This window comes from Syngnathus floridae, chromosome 3 (genome assembly GCF_059516105.1).
Source record: "Syngnathus floridae isolate MCC-2025c chromosome 3, RoL_Sflo_1.0, whole genome shotgun sequence".
NCBI classification, from domain to species: Eukaryota; Metazoa; Chordata; class Actinopteri; order Syngnathiformes; family Syngnathidae; genus Syngnathus; species Syngnathus floridae.
Genome location: NC_142415.1, coordinates 8,332,581 through 8,351,177, shown reverse-complemented (window position 1 = coordinate 8,351,177; position 18,597 = coordinate 8,332,581). Strand labels below are relative to the sequence as shown.

Sequence of the window (18,597 nt, the reverse complement as noted above, 5' to 3'; positions counted from 1 at the left end):
GGAACTTTCTGGTATGCTTAAACATGCCAAATGTCTGATAAGCATGCAGGCCCTGCAAGGAATGTAACGAATTTAGCAAACAGTGGCATGTGCTGAGGTGTATGTTACAAGGAAGGCTTCTCCATATAGCTCATCACTTTTTAGAATCGAGCACTTTGCTGTCAGATATTTTGGCTTGGCACCAATACGAGACCCAAAGTCCCTGGATACCCCAGTGAGTTCCAATACTTGTGAAAATAATAATAGAATGACAAAATAAGTTGAATAAATGTGATAAAAACTGAGATGCTTATTCAAAGTGTGAATGTGTGCAAAAATCCAATGCAGCATGGGTGTGGAATGACGCTGGATGAAAATGCAAGCTGCAACTATGTGCAAGAATAACAAGGGGGCGTCTGTTCTTCCAGAGTTCCACCACCATCTACTGCACATTGGTGCAAAGGTCATCAAAGGTTATCACCTTTCCATCAGACCATTTATCTGTATTTTGGCTCATCGTTGTTCATCCCACTGCGAATATCATCTGCAACGTCACTGTATGAGAGCTTGGGAAATTTCTCAAGTGCTGAGGCTAAAGGAGAAGGGGACAGTTGTTTGACTTGCTGACAGTCTGTGGTCTGTTGGTCAGGATGTCCAAAACCCAGTTCCCCAGTGATGGATGCAGCCCAAGAATGTTCAGCTTTTGCACCAGGTTCTACCGGTTGATGGATTAGAAAGCCATGGGAGAAATCCAGCAAGAGCAAGCGTACTAAGAATTTCCTGCTTTACCTTGACGCTTCTGACTACTGTCTTGGACGGACGGTTTCCTCGTTGGTTTATTGGCTCAGTATGACGATGTGAAAAAGACAAGTTGGGAATGATGGAAGGTCTCTTTATGCACCGCTTATGGTTATCCACCCGCATTGGTATGATTCTTAAAATGCCTTTGGGTCCTTGGATTGTAGGGAGCTAACGCTATCATAGAGCACTCACTCATTCACTCTAGAAACCTCTCGACATTTTGTCAGTCAAGCTTTGAGGTTTGAGGTTGATTTTATTGGCAGCTGAAGCCTCCTGCATACAATACTCTCTTTCATTTCAATATACACAAAAGTAAAGGCCATGACGAGCCAGAGCTGCCTGAGGGTGAAAGAAAATTAATAACATGAAAAACAGTCAGATAAATCAACATAGGACAGTGCAAGAAGTATGCTTTTGTCCCCATAAATACTTTTGGCATTAATCTACCGTTTAGCACAGAGTGCGATAAAATCCATATTTTATTGTGTTGTGCATTCTTAACATTGCTGCAAGGTTGTACTCTGCTATTGTTGCTCTGACTGAACACTTCTCAGTGATTAACTACAATAATTCCCGTAATTTCCGGACTATAAGCCGCGACTTTTTTCCAAACTTTTGAACCCTGCGGCTTATAGTCAGGTGCGGCTTATACAAGATTTTTTTCGTGATTTTTGTGATGACTTGATCACTTATACACTCGTTAAAAGGCTGTGGACCACTGTTGTGCGGTATCTTGAAGAAAAAAACATCAAAAATACTATTTTGAAACACTATTATGGCTGCTGCTTATTATGGCTGTGTTGCCTGTGACTATTATGAGCTTTAGTAGGAATGCACGCTAGGTGACTTGTGTTAAAGGGCTCTAAACCCTTTCTCTTACTCTGCCATGTGACTCAGAGATTACACAAAGCAGTGGCGCTGTCTGGACCATCTGCATTGTATAAAACCCAATCAATCAGCATTTAAATTCAATTCTTCTGACATTTTGATAACCAAAAACAAGTTGTAATGAATGTAAACTTTTAATGCATTTTATTCAGAAGGTTACTTTGAACCCTGAGGCTTAAATGGCGGCGCGGCGTATTTATGGATGTTTACGGCTTTCTGTGTACTGTCTTTCTTTGTAAAAAACTCATGTGCACGTGCGGCTTATAGTCCGGTGCGGCTTATGTAAGAAAAAAACTAAAATATCCCTGAATTTTAGCTGGTGCGGTTTATAGTCCGGTGCGGCTTATAGTCCGGAAATTACGGTACATTTTTTAAACATATGCACAATTTTCATGTTTGCACTCCAGGTGCTGATTAAAAGTTAACTTTTTTTCATAGTTAATGAGTTCATAAATAAGTGGCTCAACTGGACCTCAGTTCCTATTAAATTTCAATCATCAATCATATTAAGACATTTTAGGGCAATTATTCAAGTCCAACTTTGTGGGAATAGTTTGGGGAAGTCCCTTGTTGTTTCCAACACTACCCAACAGTTTACCAGCCCACAAAATGCAAGGGAGTTTGGTGAGGAGAGACAAGATTGGCCCACACAGAACCACAGCCTCAACTCCAACAAATGTTCTTCTGCATTCATCAACAAAAAGCCTTCAAAAAAGCAGACAATGTACGCCATCACTAAAATCAACTGCCTGTTTTTTTCACTTCCCGTTATGGAAAGGCATTTGTTTGAACATCCTTTATCCATGGGTAAAATCAACAATCAACATTTCATTACGCTGTTCCTCTTTTGTTTTAACCAAGTGAGTCACTCCTAAAATGCTTCAATACACAATAAATCATTTCCACACAAAATCAACCAAATTCTTCATGCCAGTAATTCACTATTATGATTTACTTCCGCTCAGTGTGATGAGGATTTCAGGATGAGTTCAGCATTACTGTCATTCATGTAATATTGTACACTGTCTGCCAATACTTACTCACTTGCCCTGACCGGACAAAGTGTGGCATAGGAGGGTTCGATCCGATGTCAGTGATACATTTTCCATACCGCTTGTCCCCACAGGGGGACACCCTGAACCGGTTTCCAGCCAATCGTAGGGCACACAGAAACGAACAACCATCTGCACTCACACTTATGGGTGCTCAATCAGCCTACCATGCATGTTTTTTGGATGTAGGAGGAAACCGGAGTGCCCGGAAAAATCCCATGCAAACTTAAACGGCTGGAGGTGGAATCGAACCCGCACCCTCTGAACTATGAGGCGGACATGCCCCACCGTGACCGTCAGTGACATATAATTTCACAAAAGATATATAATGGGTCAATGAGAACAAAAGATATTTAATATATCTACAGTAATACAAATTATCCTTCTGTTCGTAAAGCCAGGTTGTCACTGGGGTAATAAATAGTAAGATGCAGATCCATAAAAATCTATTAACAGAACTAATGTGTTTCACACACACACGCACACACACACGCACACTGCATCAATAGCACACTTCTTTTTGGACCCTGTTTGCGAATGCCAGAAACTAATTTTGGCCATTCCACTGCGCCAATTGGCTAACTGATGTGCGTGTGTGTGTGAGTCAGGAGCATGCTTCCTGAGGTAATATGATGATTGTGAGGCATCCAACACAAATTCATTGGGGAAAGGGCAGAAATTAGTACCGTCAAGTGATACACAAAATCTAAACACCAGACATAAAGTCAAGTCTCCTTTAGTAACGTTTGAAAATGAATGATAGACCCGATCAGGATCTCAGAAGGCAAATGTTTAAAAGGATGAGTAGCTTACCATTTTTCTCCACCAGACGACACGTGTTGCTGAACAGTGTATCCAAACTGTGCTTGCTTTGGACCTTTGATGATCCTGTGTTTTGTTGTGTCAATATTAAAGCAGTAATGGCATCCTGGAATAAGACAAAACGAAAATACTTCACTTTCAGTATCCAAACACAAAAATGATCAAATTAAGATGGAAAGTTATTCGACTGTCATGAAATAAATATGTTCATTCTTCAGACACTTCATGATGATTAAACAGAAAAGCAATATTACCATCCACTTAAAATCTTAAATCTAAATATTGAATAGTTCAATAGTATCTTTTTTAAACAGTACACCGTTTTCAAGCCTCACTGTCTGTCTGACAGTTTGTCTGTCTGTCGGAATTCATATTGCAGTGTTTTCAGAAATGTTCCTGTTCACTCACAAAAACTTTATGTGCGATGTCAGCATACCTCAAAAGACTTAACTTGAGATCAGTTTGGCTAGCAAAGGATTCACTTTGTATCCCTTGTTTGTTTCTGTGACTTTTGGGGCATTTTTCAGCACTGATTCCAAAAGGACCAGTATCAGAGTATCCTAGGTATTACATATATACTTATCCAGTCTGGCTATAAACAAACGTTCTGTGGCTCTTCTTTATACCATCACACCAGTTTGCACTTTTGAGGGCATCTGTGAGGATATGAGAATATTTCTTTGCCATGCCAACCAAAGATGATGTTATGTTGAGCCTTGAGTTTAATCAAACTGATGACTCAGCAGGATAAAGATATGAAGACTGAAGCTGAGCTGTGGATGAACAAAGGCTGCAACAGAACAGATGGTGCTCAAACTTGAGGCTTCATTGTATATGTTTTTGCAGTTTGGCAAGTCAGTGTTGACTTAATCTAACCAGTGTTGGTTGAGTAACTTAGAAACTCTACTACATTACATATTATTATAGTTAGTTGCACTTTAAAGTAATCAGATTCCTTACAATATTACACTCTATGTAGATTGAGTAACTCACATTTGAGTTACTTTTTATTTTTTAAATCTGGTTTTAGTTCATTTCTTTGAAAAGGAAAGTGCAAAATTTGCAAACATACTGTATCTTGTAAAGTTAACTGTATAGTGTGGGCTATAATGTTAATTGTTTAATTGTTGTTCATCAATATATGTATCAATAACAAGATTTAAAGGTGACATATGCAAAATACACTTTTTTAGCGTTTCTATACATTTTATTGTGCACTTGGAGACCCCAGGATTGTTTACTCTAATCCCTCCAGGTGCTGCAGAAATACTTTTATAATCCATTTGCGGGGTATTCCTACAAATATGTCCGACCAGAGTGAAGGCACACACCTTGAGACCTGGAGGGCAAGGAAGGCAAAATACTGTGATATCATTGTTTGACAATTCAGCAATGTGAAGGCATTGAAGCCTGTATAGATAACAGTCCTAGGATGGAAACAAATCAGAAATCTACTTATAGTACATAAAATACAGCATACTCTGGCATATACTGTGCTTAATGGCTTTATAATTACATGTTGTACTTCTTCGTATCGTATATGTTGTACTGTGCAAACTGGAACTAGTGGGACTCATCATTTCCTTAGCACACATTCACACAATTGTTTCCATACTATCCTTCAATGCTCTTTGCAGTGCTGCGATGATGTCAATGCTGTGCTCAGTTTCAGCCATCACTGTTTCAAAACACAACAGAAGAAAAACCGTAGAAACCTCAAAAGCATTTTGGTTTTACTGATGTGATTGCAGATCATGGCAAACATGTTCTCCCCATCGAGTTCAAACTGTCACTCACATCAACTGACAGCTATGCGGGTGGTAGAAAAGAACAGTGAGCCCGTTTTCCATCAAAAAGACAGACATAAGATAAAATACGCTTTTAAGATTTGACATGAAGCACACATAAGAGCCATGGAGACATTTGCATCTGAGGACTGGTGCGCATTTTGAACAATTGAGATTTTACATTGGTCTGTGAAGATATACGAAAATAACCAGCAGCCACTCACTCTGTGCTGCTCTCAGTCCAGCTCTCTCCACTCATCTGTCATCAACTTACTGCTGATGGTCTATTCTCCATTTTCCAGAAACTTTCAGCCTCCAGTGCTGATAAAAGGTCAAGGATCCGACTGACTTTTACAATTAAAACGACAATACATCTAATTCCCTAGACACTGTTTCCTGTCAAACTACAGAACAACAATGCACTTTATATGTATAAACTTATTTTCGATGAAGCTGTGAATACTATTGCTTAGTCCTAACATTTTCTCATTGTTTAGTAGCATAGTTGAGTTGAAAACACAAAAGCGTCTCATCTGGTCTAACCACTACAAACTTGTTACATCTCAGCAGTTCTTGTCCACACACTGTGAGGCTTATTCAATCACTCACCCACATGCTAAACATCCTCTTAGATCTCTCTCCCCATATGTGAGGACACAGGGTCAAATCAAGTCAAGTGTGTCTTTTTTCCCCGCTAGGGGATCTTTAAGTTGAATGTAAACAAGGGGAAAGGTTGAAAATGTGCAAGTCAAATTTGGCTACAGAGCTAGAGGAACAGTTGAGACAATGATATTTTGTATTAGTGCAGCCGATTATTCGCAAATGGACGCATATTTGTGTGTATGTCGGATATGGGTTGATTTTGCTCTGAAGAATGAGGGTCCGTCTGTATTAACGACCACTCGAGTGCACTTACTTGTATAAAATCCAACATTTTGAAATTTGTGTTCGGTAGAATACTGCTTGGTGTAATAATACGTTTGGAAGTGAATCCGCTGAGCACACTAGCCGCATTTTTCAAGCGGTAGAGATGCGCTATAGGTTTCTGAAGCTTAACCAAGCAAGTTGGCAGGAAATATTCAGCACATTGTATGTTGAAGCAACGCACATTGTTGTGCTGCTCTCAAATGCATGTTGCGGTTTACAAGGGAATACAAATATGTAAGCACTGAGCAATGTTACAGCAGACAGCTGATTGACTAAGCCCAAGTGTGTGATTTTTTTTGGGGGGGGGTTAATGTAATGTTATATTTAAGGGAAAGCAGTTCTGCAATCTGCTAATAAATATATTTAAATCGTACAATATTCACTTTTGCGTATTAAGAATGAATTGCAACTAAGTTCCTGATTGTGTTGGCTTGTTGTCCAAGGACACATTGCATTTTGACTCTTGTTTGGTATTGGAATTGCAATGGGCATTGGGCTATGGATATGTGATGTGACCAGGAAAAGGATATTCTAGAGGAAAATATGATAATTGAGCTATTCCATGTAAGGGACAATAAACTGAAAATGGCAGCGCATACAGCATAATCCTGTTTAACATGATCGTGTGAAAGGACTCCTAGTATCTGCTGTTTCTCATCAAGAACGCTATGCAGCTGTGCAACAGTTTTTAAGGACGGCTACATGTGAACAGATGTTTGACACAATGTGCATTCCTTAGATAGAGAAGATTTAAGCATGTTTGTATTACAAACAAACAGGAAACCAAATATCTATTTCCCTGGTACCTTTGCAAGTGTTTGGAAAGCTGCGCTGAGTCAAAAGAAGCATCAATGTTTGTCAATCAAGTTAGTCATGGCTGTCGCACACAGTGCCAATTTAGTCGCTTTAGTTTGCTTGGTTTAAAAAAAAAACTAAACTAAATAAATCCCAACTCAAATAAATAGCCGCAATTATCTCACAGGCACCACTGTGATCTCTTGGTGTAAATATTGACACATTCTCCACACGCTCATTTCCTGTTGCATGAATGCTCCCCATGGTAAACCGATGTTTGATTTCACTGCCAAACATTAGTTGATGTTTATTGAGGAACAATAAATGTTTGGAAAAACTGAGAAGAAATTGCACGTGGGGAAAAAATGGATGCAAATTCAGGCATTTTTAATCGATTTTAAGTCATAACGGCTCTTAGGAATCTTTTCCTTTAGTTAGTAAGACCAGAAGTCCAGTGAGTACTTCATGTACAGAGACAGGAATTTCCAGAGGAACTATAATGTGCTACCAGGAACTAAGTGAAAGCTAAGCCATGGACAGGAAAAAGTAAGCGCATGTGAAAATATGAGAATGGATGAGGATTCCAGTTTCCATTTCAAGCTGCTCAAGTGGCAGTGCGATTTAATATTCCAAGAAATGTCAGCATGTGTTAAATGCAAGGTCAGGGTCTTGCTGGATTTCCTGTGTACCCGCTTCCATGCCCAAATAAATAAACCTAAAGCCGGTGGCTGTCGGTGTGACCCATATTAGTTTGACGTTGCATTTGGCTCGAAATCAAGCCGTAGGAGCTCGACCACAGATCCAATGACGCATAACAGCCGTTGGAGTTCATCATGTTAGCCACTTACATCAGACATGCCCGAGTGTGTTGCATGCAATTATGGTTGAACATTAAGTATGTGGTTCACAGCTTTTTCTTTTGTTAAGGGGATATTTGCTTCCCGTCCTGGGATGTCGATGTGGGTGTGCATGCTCCTGACATCAGGCTAAAAGACAATAAGATTCTCTGTGTTAACCGAATTTCAAAGTCTAAAGGCTGCACCGTTTTTCCATCGAGCCGCTGTGGGTTTTCTATTTCAATGGTTTTCTCCGGGAAAAAAAAACAGCGGACAATACTTTGTATTGTAAACATTTTGGCATCTTATATTACTATTAAACGACGCCAACGTAAATAGTGTGCGAAATGGCGAATCTGAAACCAGATGTTCCTGACACACAACAGCCAACTGTGCTCTCCTTAACAGGCTATTAACCTCATGAACCAGAAAAAGACTCTCCAGCCATTTCACCTGAGTTTCTACCACAACACATCCTCAAATACAAATGAAAGAATAGCTCAGATGCAACTTGCCATCACCACCATCACAACACAAGGACTGTGAACACCCCTAACGCATAGCTGTTAGTTATGATTGGGGATTGGCCTGCAAAGACAGGAAAATATAACACCGGTAAACAGCAAATTTTAATTAAAGAGGGCTTCATGTGTTACTTAGTGTAATTTTTACACTGTTAAAAATTTCTTTACGTTTTTCAAGCACATTTGATTTTGGAGAAATCTACATTTTCTGACTTTTGAAAGCCTGCACAATCCAGATTTTACCATGCGTTGTAATTTACAGCCACGCCATTTCAGGGAAAAAAGATTGTACCAAAAAACACACTGACTGAGAAGTTACAAGATGTTTACAGGTAGAGTGGCTTTGCTAAACAGAATAAGGGCTAAGAAGAAAGAAGGGGAGGCAACTCAAAAGAGTGCAACTGGACTGAAGTCCCATAAAAAGGGTCTATGACCTTCGGAAGGGAAACTGTCATCTGAGCCTGAGAACTCGTCTCCTCCCTCAGATACTGTATGTTCTCACTTGATGTAATTGAATCATCCGACCCTGAACCCCAGAATACACAAACAGTGTACTACAACTGAATCGTTGTCATTTGATGAATATGTCTGACAAAACAGTCGTCCTCCCACCATATCCAGCATCCCTTTCACAGATGAGGAAGTTCAGATGGCACAATTCCAGTTCCTAGTTCCTGCAAATTCAAAAATCAAGCTAAATGTTTAGAAAACTGTTTTTTTTTGTTTTATACATACACATATATATATATATATATATATATATATATATATATATATATATATATATATATATATATATATATATATATATAGAGAGAGAGAGAGAGAGAGAGAGAGAGAGAGAGAGAGAGAGAGAGAGAGAGAGGAGAGAGACAGAGAGCGTGTGAGAGAGAGAGAGAGAGAGAGAGAGAGAGAGAGAGAGAGAGAGAGAGAGAGAGCAGAGAGAGACAGAGAGAGACAGAGAGAGAGAGTGAGCGAGAGAGTGGTCAGTCGGTGGCAGGTAGGTAGGTAGGTAGGTAGGTAGGTAGGTAGGTAGGTAGGTAGGTAGGTAGGTAGGTAGGTAGGTAGGTAGGTAGGTAGGTAGGTAGGTAGGTAGGTAGGTAGGTTGGTAGGAGAAAAAACATTCATACTCACAACCAACCACGCCCACTGACAATATGGGGCATTTAATCAGACGGCCATGCATGTTTTTGAACATGGGGAAAAAAAAACGGAGTACCCAGAAAAACCCCACAAAGGCACGGGGAGAACATGCAAACTCCACAGTGGAAGGCCGGAGCCAACCTAGGACTTCTGGGCTGAAGGCGAGCATGCTAACCAGTCGACCGACCTGAGTTGTTTTAGTGGCTATTTATTTGGATTCTGCTCACAAAGCAAGACATCTCAAAGAACAGGGAAAAAGAACCTGCAAACACCATTGACTAGTATTTGAGCACATAGCAGAATGTACGTAGAAAGATTTTACAAGTTATTTGATGCACCAAAATCAGAACTCAATTTGCAGGGACAGCTGTTTTGAAAAAGTGGGCATGCTTTTACTCTGCAGGGGCGGTGTGACGTCACAAGGTGAAGACCCAGTCGTTTTATTGGATTGTTTGAGGCTGGTTCTGAGACAGGAGGAATGAGCCGGAATGCTCCACGATGAGCAAAAGAAGGAAAACACCCATATTCAAGTAGCGGATTGGCATTTTAATATGACTAAAAGCTCAAAATAGCCATTTTAGCATGTCATGGGTCCTTTAAACACTAACTGCGGTACAAATTCAAACATTAGTTGTGTTCTACAGAAACAATACAAGTGGACAGCTCTCACACAGTGTGTCTCTCTTGCTACGTCTAGATGTTACTGCCACAGTGATTTCACTGGTAATTGACCGCAGTTCTGGCTGAGAACACTGTCCCTGGAAACTTGACTGTGAGAAGAAGAGCATCAACTTTCCTTTTGAAGCAGACACGTCTGCTTCCAATGAGGCACAGTGTACCTCTGTCGATGTGAAACAGTCGAGTACTCAATAGTCTCTTCACTCGATCTCCTCCCCTCCTGCACCCATGACACAAGGTCAAGAGGCCAGGAAGGGATGCTATTCAAACTAACAGCCATTTGTTCACAGGAGATATTAAAAAGTATTCTTAAAATACAACTTTTGGTTAACCGTCACTTTAAAAAGTTATTCCATTTATTTTCACATCAACTTCTCAGACATAACAATATTAATGTTACCATATGGGTCGACCAGACCCAAATTCAAATGTATGAAATCAATTTAAAAAAAGCAATGGCATACACATGCACATCTAACAAACTTTCACCCACCTAACAGCTGACTGCAGATCCATAGCAGAAGTAAGTAGTAGTACTCCATATGTGGGCCGGAGCATGCATGCATGACTGCTGTGAGTGTGTGTGAGGTTGACCGAGGCAAAGAAATCCAGCGGAAAGCCCTGTTAAAGATCCTACTCTGATTGACTGCAACTCTTAGTTAAAGCACTGCCTATGTCTCAGAGAAGTAGGAGGGGACTGCAGCTGCAGCAGGAGGAGGAGGTCCACATCTGTAGACACCAGGCGGGAATAGTCATTCAATATTTTACTACAATGACCCATGTGAAGCTATGGAAAAACATGTGTTGTGAAAATGGCTGTGCTGGTTATTTTCATTTGATGAGCAAAGAACAAAATGAATTGAAGGAATGTCAAGAGTTATTGAAATCCATGATTCCAAATCAGAATGAGCGGTCATCAACTACCAAGAGTCTTACTTGAGATTTATTGCCTCACAAAACTGAGCTGAGAAATAGAAATTGTTTTAAGATGTCATAGCTGGGATTGAGTTTCAAGTCAAGGCCAATCCCAAAGAGACACTCACAAAGCCGCATCTCCATTCTTCCAATCCAGAATTGTCATTTCGGATGCCTGCAATTTCATTTTGTTCAAGAGAAATGGCATCACTTTTGCCATTCATGTGTATGGGCTTTGCTATTTCAAATATCCACCAACAATCTATAATTATTAATATCAGTCCTTAACTTGGCAGAAGGAGAAAGTAATTTGCTGGAACCCGTGCAGACGTTTGAAGCACGCAAAGCATGTTTATAAGGAACTGCAAACAGATTTCCGCAGGTATGTGATGCAAAGGTGGCAAGGGCGATCACAGTACCCTTTCTTGTTCTATTTCCCTCTTGCACTTTGCAACACTCATACGATCTGATCATACACCATTTTTATTTCGAAGTCAGTCTGCGTGGTGGTGAGAAAGCTAGCTTGACTTTTGGACATTTTAGCTTGCATAATCAGAGTTTTTAGTGCCGTTACATAGTTGCTGTCAACATTACCATGACTACATGTCGAAATCATATTAAATTATTAATTTAGCACATAAAGAAACTGCAAGTCAAATAAACCATTAGTGTCTGAAACAGCACAGGTCTCCAGAATGTAAACATTGATGTTTCACGATGTGTACTAGACGTGAGGTGCATTGAAATGCAGTCAGACAACCTAAGAGAGAGAAAAAAATGAATTTATTTGATTCGATGTTACCCACTGCTAAATCTACCTGGCAACAGTTGAACTAAGGTGTGTACTGGCACCTATTGTTTTCCACTAAAAGCACTGATGAGCGTCAGTGGTGTTGAGAATAGAGCATAGATTGCAAACATCCATAAGCAGAGTTGCTGAACTTTCCAAAGATTTGAGTGAATCAAGTAAAAATATCAGTACCTAAGCATTGCCACAGTCCTCTGGCTGACTCAAAGTATTCATCATGTTCCAACCACAAGCTAATCAGAGTATTAACAGTGGAACACAAACGTAGCCTTTGTATGTTACCTCATACCCTCGCAGTTAGACCATCCAGTCCTAACAGAATGCATAATGATCCTACTTAGGTAATAATACACACTGTGTGTACATTGGTTTCCCTAAAATCCATTTGTGGTCATCGTATATATCGTCACGTCTTAACGTTCATATATTTTCCCGCAAAGTTCTGGAGCAAAAAAGACCGCAGCTTCATAGAATTGAATTAAATATATCAATGATTAGTAAACTAACTAAATTATTCCAATGTTTGGACAGTCTTTAAGACAAATATGCCGCTAATGCAAATCCTGAGTATAATTGTGATCTGATAATTATAATCTGAGCAAATTCTCACTTATGTCTATTGTGACCTTCATAAAGTAAAACTGACATTGGCACTTGTGAAGTTTAGAAAATAAAACTGCACAGTACATGAAAACAGCAGCTCTCATGCAGCAATCTAAATATGCCTAAATTGGAGGGGCTTTCAAGGGGTTGCATGGATTGTTTGCAATTAAAACATTAAAGCATTCTTCATGAACAACAAATGTTTCATAATAAGGATTATCGTCGTCTTTTGTGGGTAGAAAAAGTATCTTAAGAGCCCCCCAGAGCTTGCAAGACAGATGATGAACCAGATCAAAGGTTTTAAAGCCAAGTGCTGTGAATGAGGGCCATGTGCCAGTGCGGTACAAGGATCTCTCAGTGGCTATATGTTTACATAGACACATTTATTCAGATTAAAAGATTGATAGGAATAAAAATGATGCATGTACAGACCATACTCAGAATAGTCTGACCCGATCAAGCCCATTCCGACCAATATTTTATTCCGAATTAGAGGGGTGGTTTATGTCGATTGATAATCCGATCAGCGCGCACCAATCAGAACGCATGAAAACACTTATTCCGAGATTTTGAGCCCGAACTCTTAAATAGAAATCTAATTTTGGCACAACATTATTTGATGTCTATTAGTATAGTTTTCTATTTAATTACAAAACTGGATGCATTTTTAGTCTTTGTGAGTCAGGCTTTTCTTTAAACAGATACTTTCTCTTGGATACCAATAATTATGTAATCCACTCGCAGGCCGGATTGGACGGTTCAGCGAGCTGGATTTGGCCCACGGGCCGCCAGTTGCTGATCCCGGTATATGCGTTTCTGTTGTTCTCGTGAGTTAGAAGAATCAGAGTGAGCGAAAGACATGGTGGGCGCAAATAAATAGCATGTAATTGACAAGGCATGTGCAGATGGTGAAATGCTGCCAAGTCGATTGTCTCAATGTTATTTTATTTTAAAAGAGTTAATTTGCATATACTTGTTGGAAAAAAATTGCCCATCCCTATGCAAATGAGCCTCAAAGACAAACAGCGCTCATAGCCACATACATTTTGAGAAAGCAGGTGTAAATTTGGCGCTCCTATGTGGAAGCCTGATCACGGCCTCAGTAGCACGGAGAAGGCATTGTCATGACAGGCAGCGCCGCACCTATCTACACACAGATCACGCACAACAATTTGTACCAGGGGACGCATTGTCGTCCAAAATTATGCACACTACGCCAATTTACCAATTGCAAACGACCCAAAGTTCCAATGCGTAGGATTAAGTGAAACCAATACTGAAAAGGAATAGCACTTACCCCACAATTTGAGACGGTCAACAACAATGCAGCACAACTGCAAGCAATTACCTCAATCACCTTGGATTATCCGTATGAGTCTCCTCAAGCGAGAACGGTAGCAAGACGACTCCTAGGGGATCAAACGCCCAAGCACCAAAGTTCTAATCCCTGTCAGAGTTCAACCTGGATGCGTGCCTCATGTTGGAGCTTAGCATCTATTACCTATCATAATGTTGTCAAGTTTGAGACCTTCAAGGTAGGTGGGGAATCAAAACAGGTGTGGAGGATAAAAAAATGAATCATTCTTCCTCTCCAAAATAGCTTTTTGCTCTGCATGGGTTGCGAGCACTAACAAAAACAGGGACAATTTTCATTTTTTTCTGCCATTGTTGAAATTCATATTGGTGGTTGGTTTTGCATGACAACACAATGTGCCAGAACAAAGAAAAATGCAATTAGAAATGGAAATGTGTTCTTTCTCCCAATTGAATACAACAATAATACCGATTGTCATAATAATGAAAAGAAATGGCACCTAATTGAAATATTTAAGAACAAAGATATGGCCTTCAACTCACAGATGAGCCAGTTGAAAAAGCAAGTTCACAATAGCACCCCTCTGATTTATTTTGGCACCACGATTTGTTACCTTTAAAGGCCCCAAACCCATTTCCTGTTTGTCTGAAGTACAATTTGCTCTGCCAGTGAGAGAAACGTAGAAATCATCCTTCAGACAAAAAACGATAACTACACATTGCCGTCACTGGGGATGTCACTTTCCACAAATCACAGCCAAGTAAGGCTGGATGAAACAATGAATGATTTTATGGAGCTCAATCAAACAAGGTTTGTGAGGACAGCAGGATTCATCTGGAGAAAGTGTTAGAGAGTGTGTAAGGAAATCTGCAGAAAGAAGCACTTACTCCACAACTAGTTTTTTTTATATTTATACTTCTAAACAGTTAATGTTAATCAAACGATGTTAGGATAATAACATGTTTTTCATTATTGTAGAAGTTGATAATCGCGGCGTCAACTGCAAGTTTGACATTAACATCAACGAGCAGATTAGCAGCACTGCTTTTGCCGGAATAAAGAAATGAATATGAGATCATTTTTCTGGAATGGGATGAAGTCGCTGACCACTGTTGAGGTTACGCAAATCAGTGCATGGAGAGTGGAAGTGGGTAAGGCGAATGTTACTGAAGGGCTGAGAGGAACTCAGTGGTTTTAGGCATATTTCACCTTTGTATCACGTGGACTGTATTTGGCCAAGAAGCGGTTGAGTGTGTGTGTGTGTTTGGTATTTGTTAGTTCTAACTTGACATGTGGTCAGATGCAGTGAGGGCAGGGGTCAGAAATATGTTTATCCCTAGTCAAGCCTCTCCAGCAATTAAAGAAACCAAAAGGTGCAATATAATATCTCGCAACTGTACTGTGCCATAGAGCAGTTCTTTTAAAAATACATTTAGAGATGGCTGATTGTTGAATTTAGTCATGTGTGCAAATTGCTACCAACGTGTTTTCCCAGTTGAACTTGACTGTAAAACGTTTTATGATGACCAACTAATCAGAAGATGGAAAATTGCTAAGCAGCCTGCTGGTTATTGCTGGCCCTGTGGTGACAAACAGCGGAAGCGGAACGAAGATGCTGCACTCTCGTGTTGCTTACATCTATCACCTGTAGGTATTTTGATCATTTATCGTTGGATTCTTTGTAATCAAATATTGATGATTCTATCATTTCTGTTACATGGCGTTTCTTGTGTAGGCTACCTGATTCATTTGAATTTTTTTTATTTTGATTCAATGTTTTACCAGGTAAGTCAATTGAGAACAATTTCTCATTTACATTTTATAGCGGAACTTTTTTTCTCAACAGGACTGCTCAGATTTTATTTTGTGTTCCCTTAGTCAAGCAAAGCAATTACCTGGCCAGATATTACCAGGATGAGTTTGAAGGACTCAGTCATAAAAGACCGATGAATAATTTGACTCGCACCACACACAGATGCACACACAAACACACTCCCATGCCCCCAAATTATCTGCTGCTTTTGCAGATTTGCTTTTAAAATGGCCATGATCAGAATTTCACCAAATGCTCTGTATAACTATCATAAAATAAATGTTGTGGTTTTGAAGAACTGTTTATTAATTACTGATCAGAATCAATTTAGGAGTAAGGTATAGATAAACCATGGGATCAGCTCCATACATGGCACCTATTTTACATACATACTTGGCGCAGTTGCACACTCCGATCTGGATACATCATTATCCATCCATAGTTTTTCATCCTTATTAGGATTACAGGTGAGCTGCAGCATATTGGAGCATGTTTTGGACCAGAAATGAGGCACATATGATTGGTCATACTCACTTTCACACCTATAACAATTTAGACACTTCAATTAACCTTGGTGGATGCATTTTTTTTGGAATGTGGGAGAAAGCTGGAGGACATAAAACCAAGAGGGCCAGAGTTTGCAAACCCAAATCTAAGAACTGTGAAGCTTTGCTAACCACTATTTCACCATGCCGCCGGGTTGAATCTCCCACAAAGAAAAACAATTACCCTTTGGCCCATAGAATCTCAAGAGCTGTCAGCTTCTGGGAAATCCATACTACACAGTACGTTTTAAGTGAAAACGGTGAAGATCAACATACACATAACGTGAAAGGTAAATGTTTCTGTCTGGGTTTGAGTGAGTCATTTGAACTTTTCCAGATCTCTGTTAGGTTAACTTACGCAAGCGGGAATAGGGGAACTAGACTTATATGGAAATTTAAGGGTTAGGGTAGGGTTTGATTGTGCTTCTTCGAATAATTTTATGGAATATGTATTTTCTTTTCAGCATGAATCATTTCCTGGTCTTCTTTGCTTTAACAGAGATCCTACAAAACTAAATATGAAACACATGTCCAAAATGATCTTATACAAGCCCTTCTCTTGTCTTATTGCTTTCCAGGGCAAATATGGTGAAAAAAAATATGTCACCACATTCATTTATCCAATTATGCTGCTCATAACAGATGCTTAGGTCATGCCGTCATGTGGTTTAACATAAACTTATGCTTCGGTCATGCCTTCATCGTTGAGAGTGCACTATCTTCTTTCGTTGTGCTTGCATTTTGATGAGACAGATGGAAAAACTGTAGCGTTTTTTTTTTTTCGGAGTTCAATGGAAAACCAAACAGTCTGCAGTATTCTACACACAAAAATTATCCACAAATCCTGGACTTTTCAAATGGAATACTAAGAACAACATTTCACTCCTCCAAGAGGGAATGTGTACAGTATGTGAGCCATTATTCTCTGTTGCTCCACAACCATGCCAGCTGGCACTGTCCAAATTTAAAATTTAACATTTATTTTTCTACCAGGCTTGGCATTTGCATGGCATGGAGGCAGACAGATTTGCAAAGCATATTTTTTCCAATAATTATTGAATTTCATGGGCAGCAAGGTGACGCACTGGTTAGCATGTCCGCCCACAGTTCAGAGGGTGCGGGTTCGATTCCACCTCCGGCCCTTCCTGTGCGGAGTTTGCATGTTCTCCCCGTGCCTGTATGTGCTAATAACAAAAACCCATTACATGGGCTAGGTGAATCTTGGACAAATTATTGTTATTGTGACAGTAAAACACGTAGCATCAACATTTTTTTAAACTTTATCTGCCAATTAATAATGAGGGTGAGGTGGTCAGAGCAAACTCATTTTCAAGTCACCCCAAAGCTGATGAATTACAGCGGATTAGATTTCATCAGACATCCTAGAGTTGTCGTGAGAAAGCCTGAGCCATCCAGCACAGACACGCTAGACTTGAACACACAACTAGAAAAAAAAGAACATCAGAAAGAAGTCTATGGAAAAAGGGACGCGGCGAGTGTACCTATACCACAACCGCTGAAACAGCTGGCTGGTGCCCCAGTTTCCACAGCCAAACAGCTGGTGTCCAGGAATGAGCCTTTTCGCTGGAAATACCGACTCAGACTTCAGCTTTTTCAACACTACCTACTGTTACAGTGATTTAACGCTAGCAGGCTGCTAAGTAACTATCTTCCTTTTTGCCAGTTACAGGACACTAAGCCCCCCAATGGTTGTGGACAGTTGGAGATCCTGTTCAATAACATAACTTAAGGGCTCCCCTCTGTACACCAAATATGTGAGTTCATGATATTCTCTATTTACCTTCACATCACTGCTCACTGAGGATGATTTAGGAAGCCACTTTTTCTCATTTCTGAACCTCATCAGGCCAGATCAAGAGCAGCAGCTGTTTTTTTGCTTAAACCTGCATTATGTAACTTATCTTTGTTAAATACTTCTGCTACTACTACTACTACTACTAATAATAATAATAATAATAATAATAATAACAATAATAATAGTAACAATAATAATAATATAATAATAATAATAATTATAATAATTTTCATCCATGCCACTACTCGAGGAGACGATACAATGTTTATTGAAGTCAATCAGCTTTTTCATCATGTGAGATGCCCAGTGACAGTGAAGAAATATCCTATTTTATTTTATAGCAAATTTCTTGCCATGTTGAAAATTGTCTTATTTTAGGGACAGACCAGTCTCAGGAAGTTTGCTAGCCATCATTCCATCCCAGAAACGGATTGGCCAATGGGAAGCCTGTTTTCATTAGATTGTGAAACATTGGTCCAGATCTCGTTTGATTGTCTCCTCGTCCACCTTGCTTCAAACAGCAGCGCACAAGTGCGTGCCCAAGACAATG

The 18,597-nt window shown here is 39.8% G+C and overlaps 1 protein-coding gene across 3 annotated transcripts in view; it reads right to left on the bottom strand.

Moving 5' to 3' along the window:
* The window catches only part of itga11a (integrin, alpha 11a), a 39,549-nt gene extending 25,426 nt beyond the window's left edge, over nucleotides 1–14,123 (bottom strand). The window contains exons 1-2 of one of the 3 annotated variants that reach the window (XM_088371972.1): nucleotides 13,856–14,123; nucleotides 3,534–3,648 (exon numbers count right to left, since the gene is read on the bottom strand). Coding sequence is in view for 1 of the 3 variants with exons in the window: in XM_088371970.1 (XP_088228096.1) it covers nucleotides 3,534–3,648; nucleotides 10,726–10,798 (188 nt within the window). In the remaining 2 variants the exon portion in view is untranslated. Of the gene's footprint in view, nucleotides 1–3,533; nucleotides 3,649–10,725; nucleotides 10,862–13,855 lie in introns of those variants that run through there. The other 2 variants (XM_088371971.1, XM_088371970.1) reach the window with 2 other exon arrangements.
* Between the last annotated feature and the right edge of the window lie 4,474 nt (nucleotides 14,124–18,597).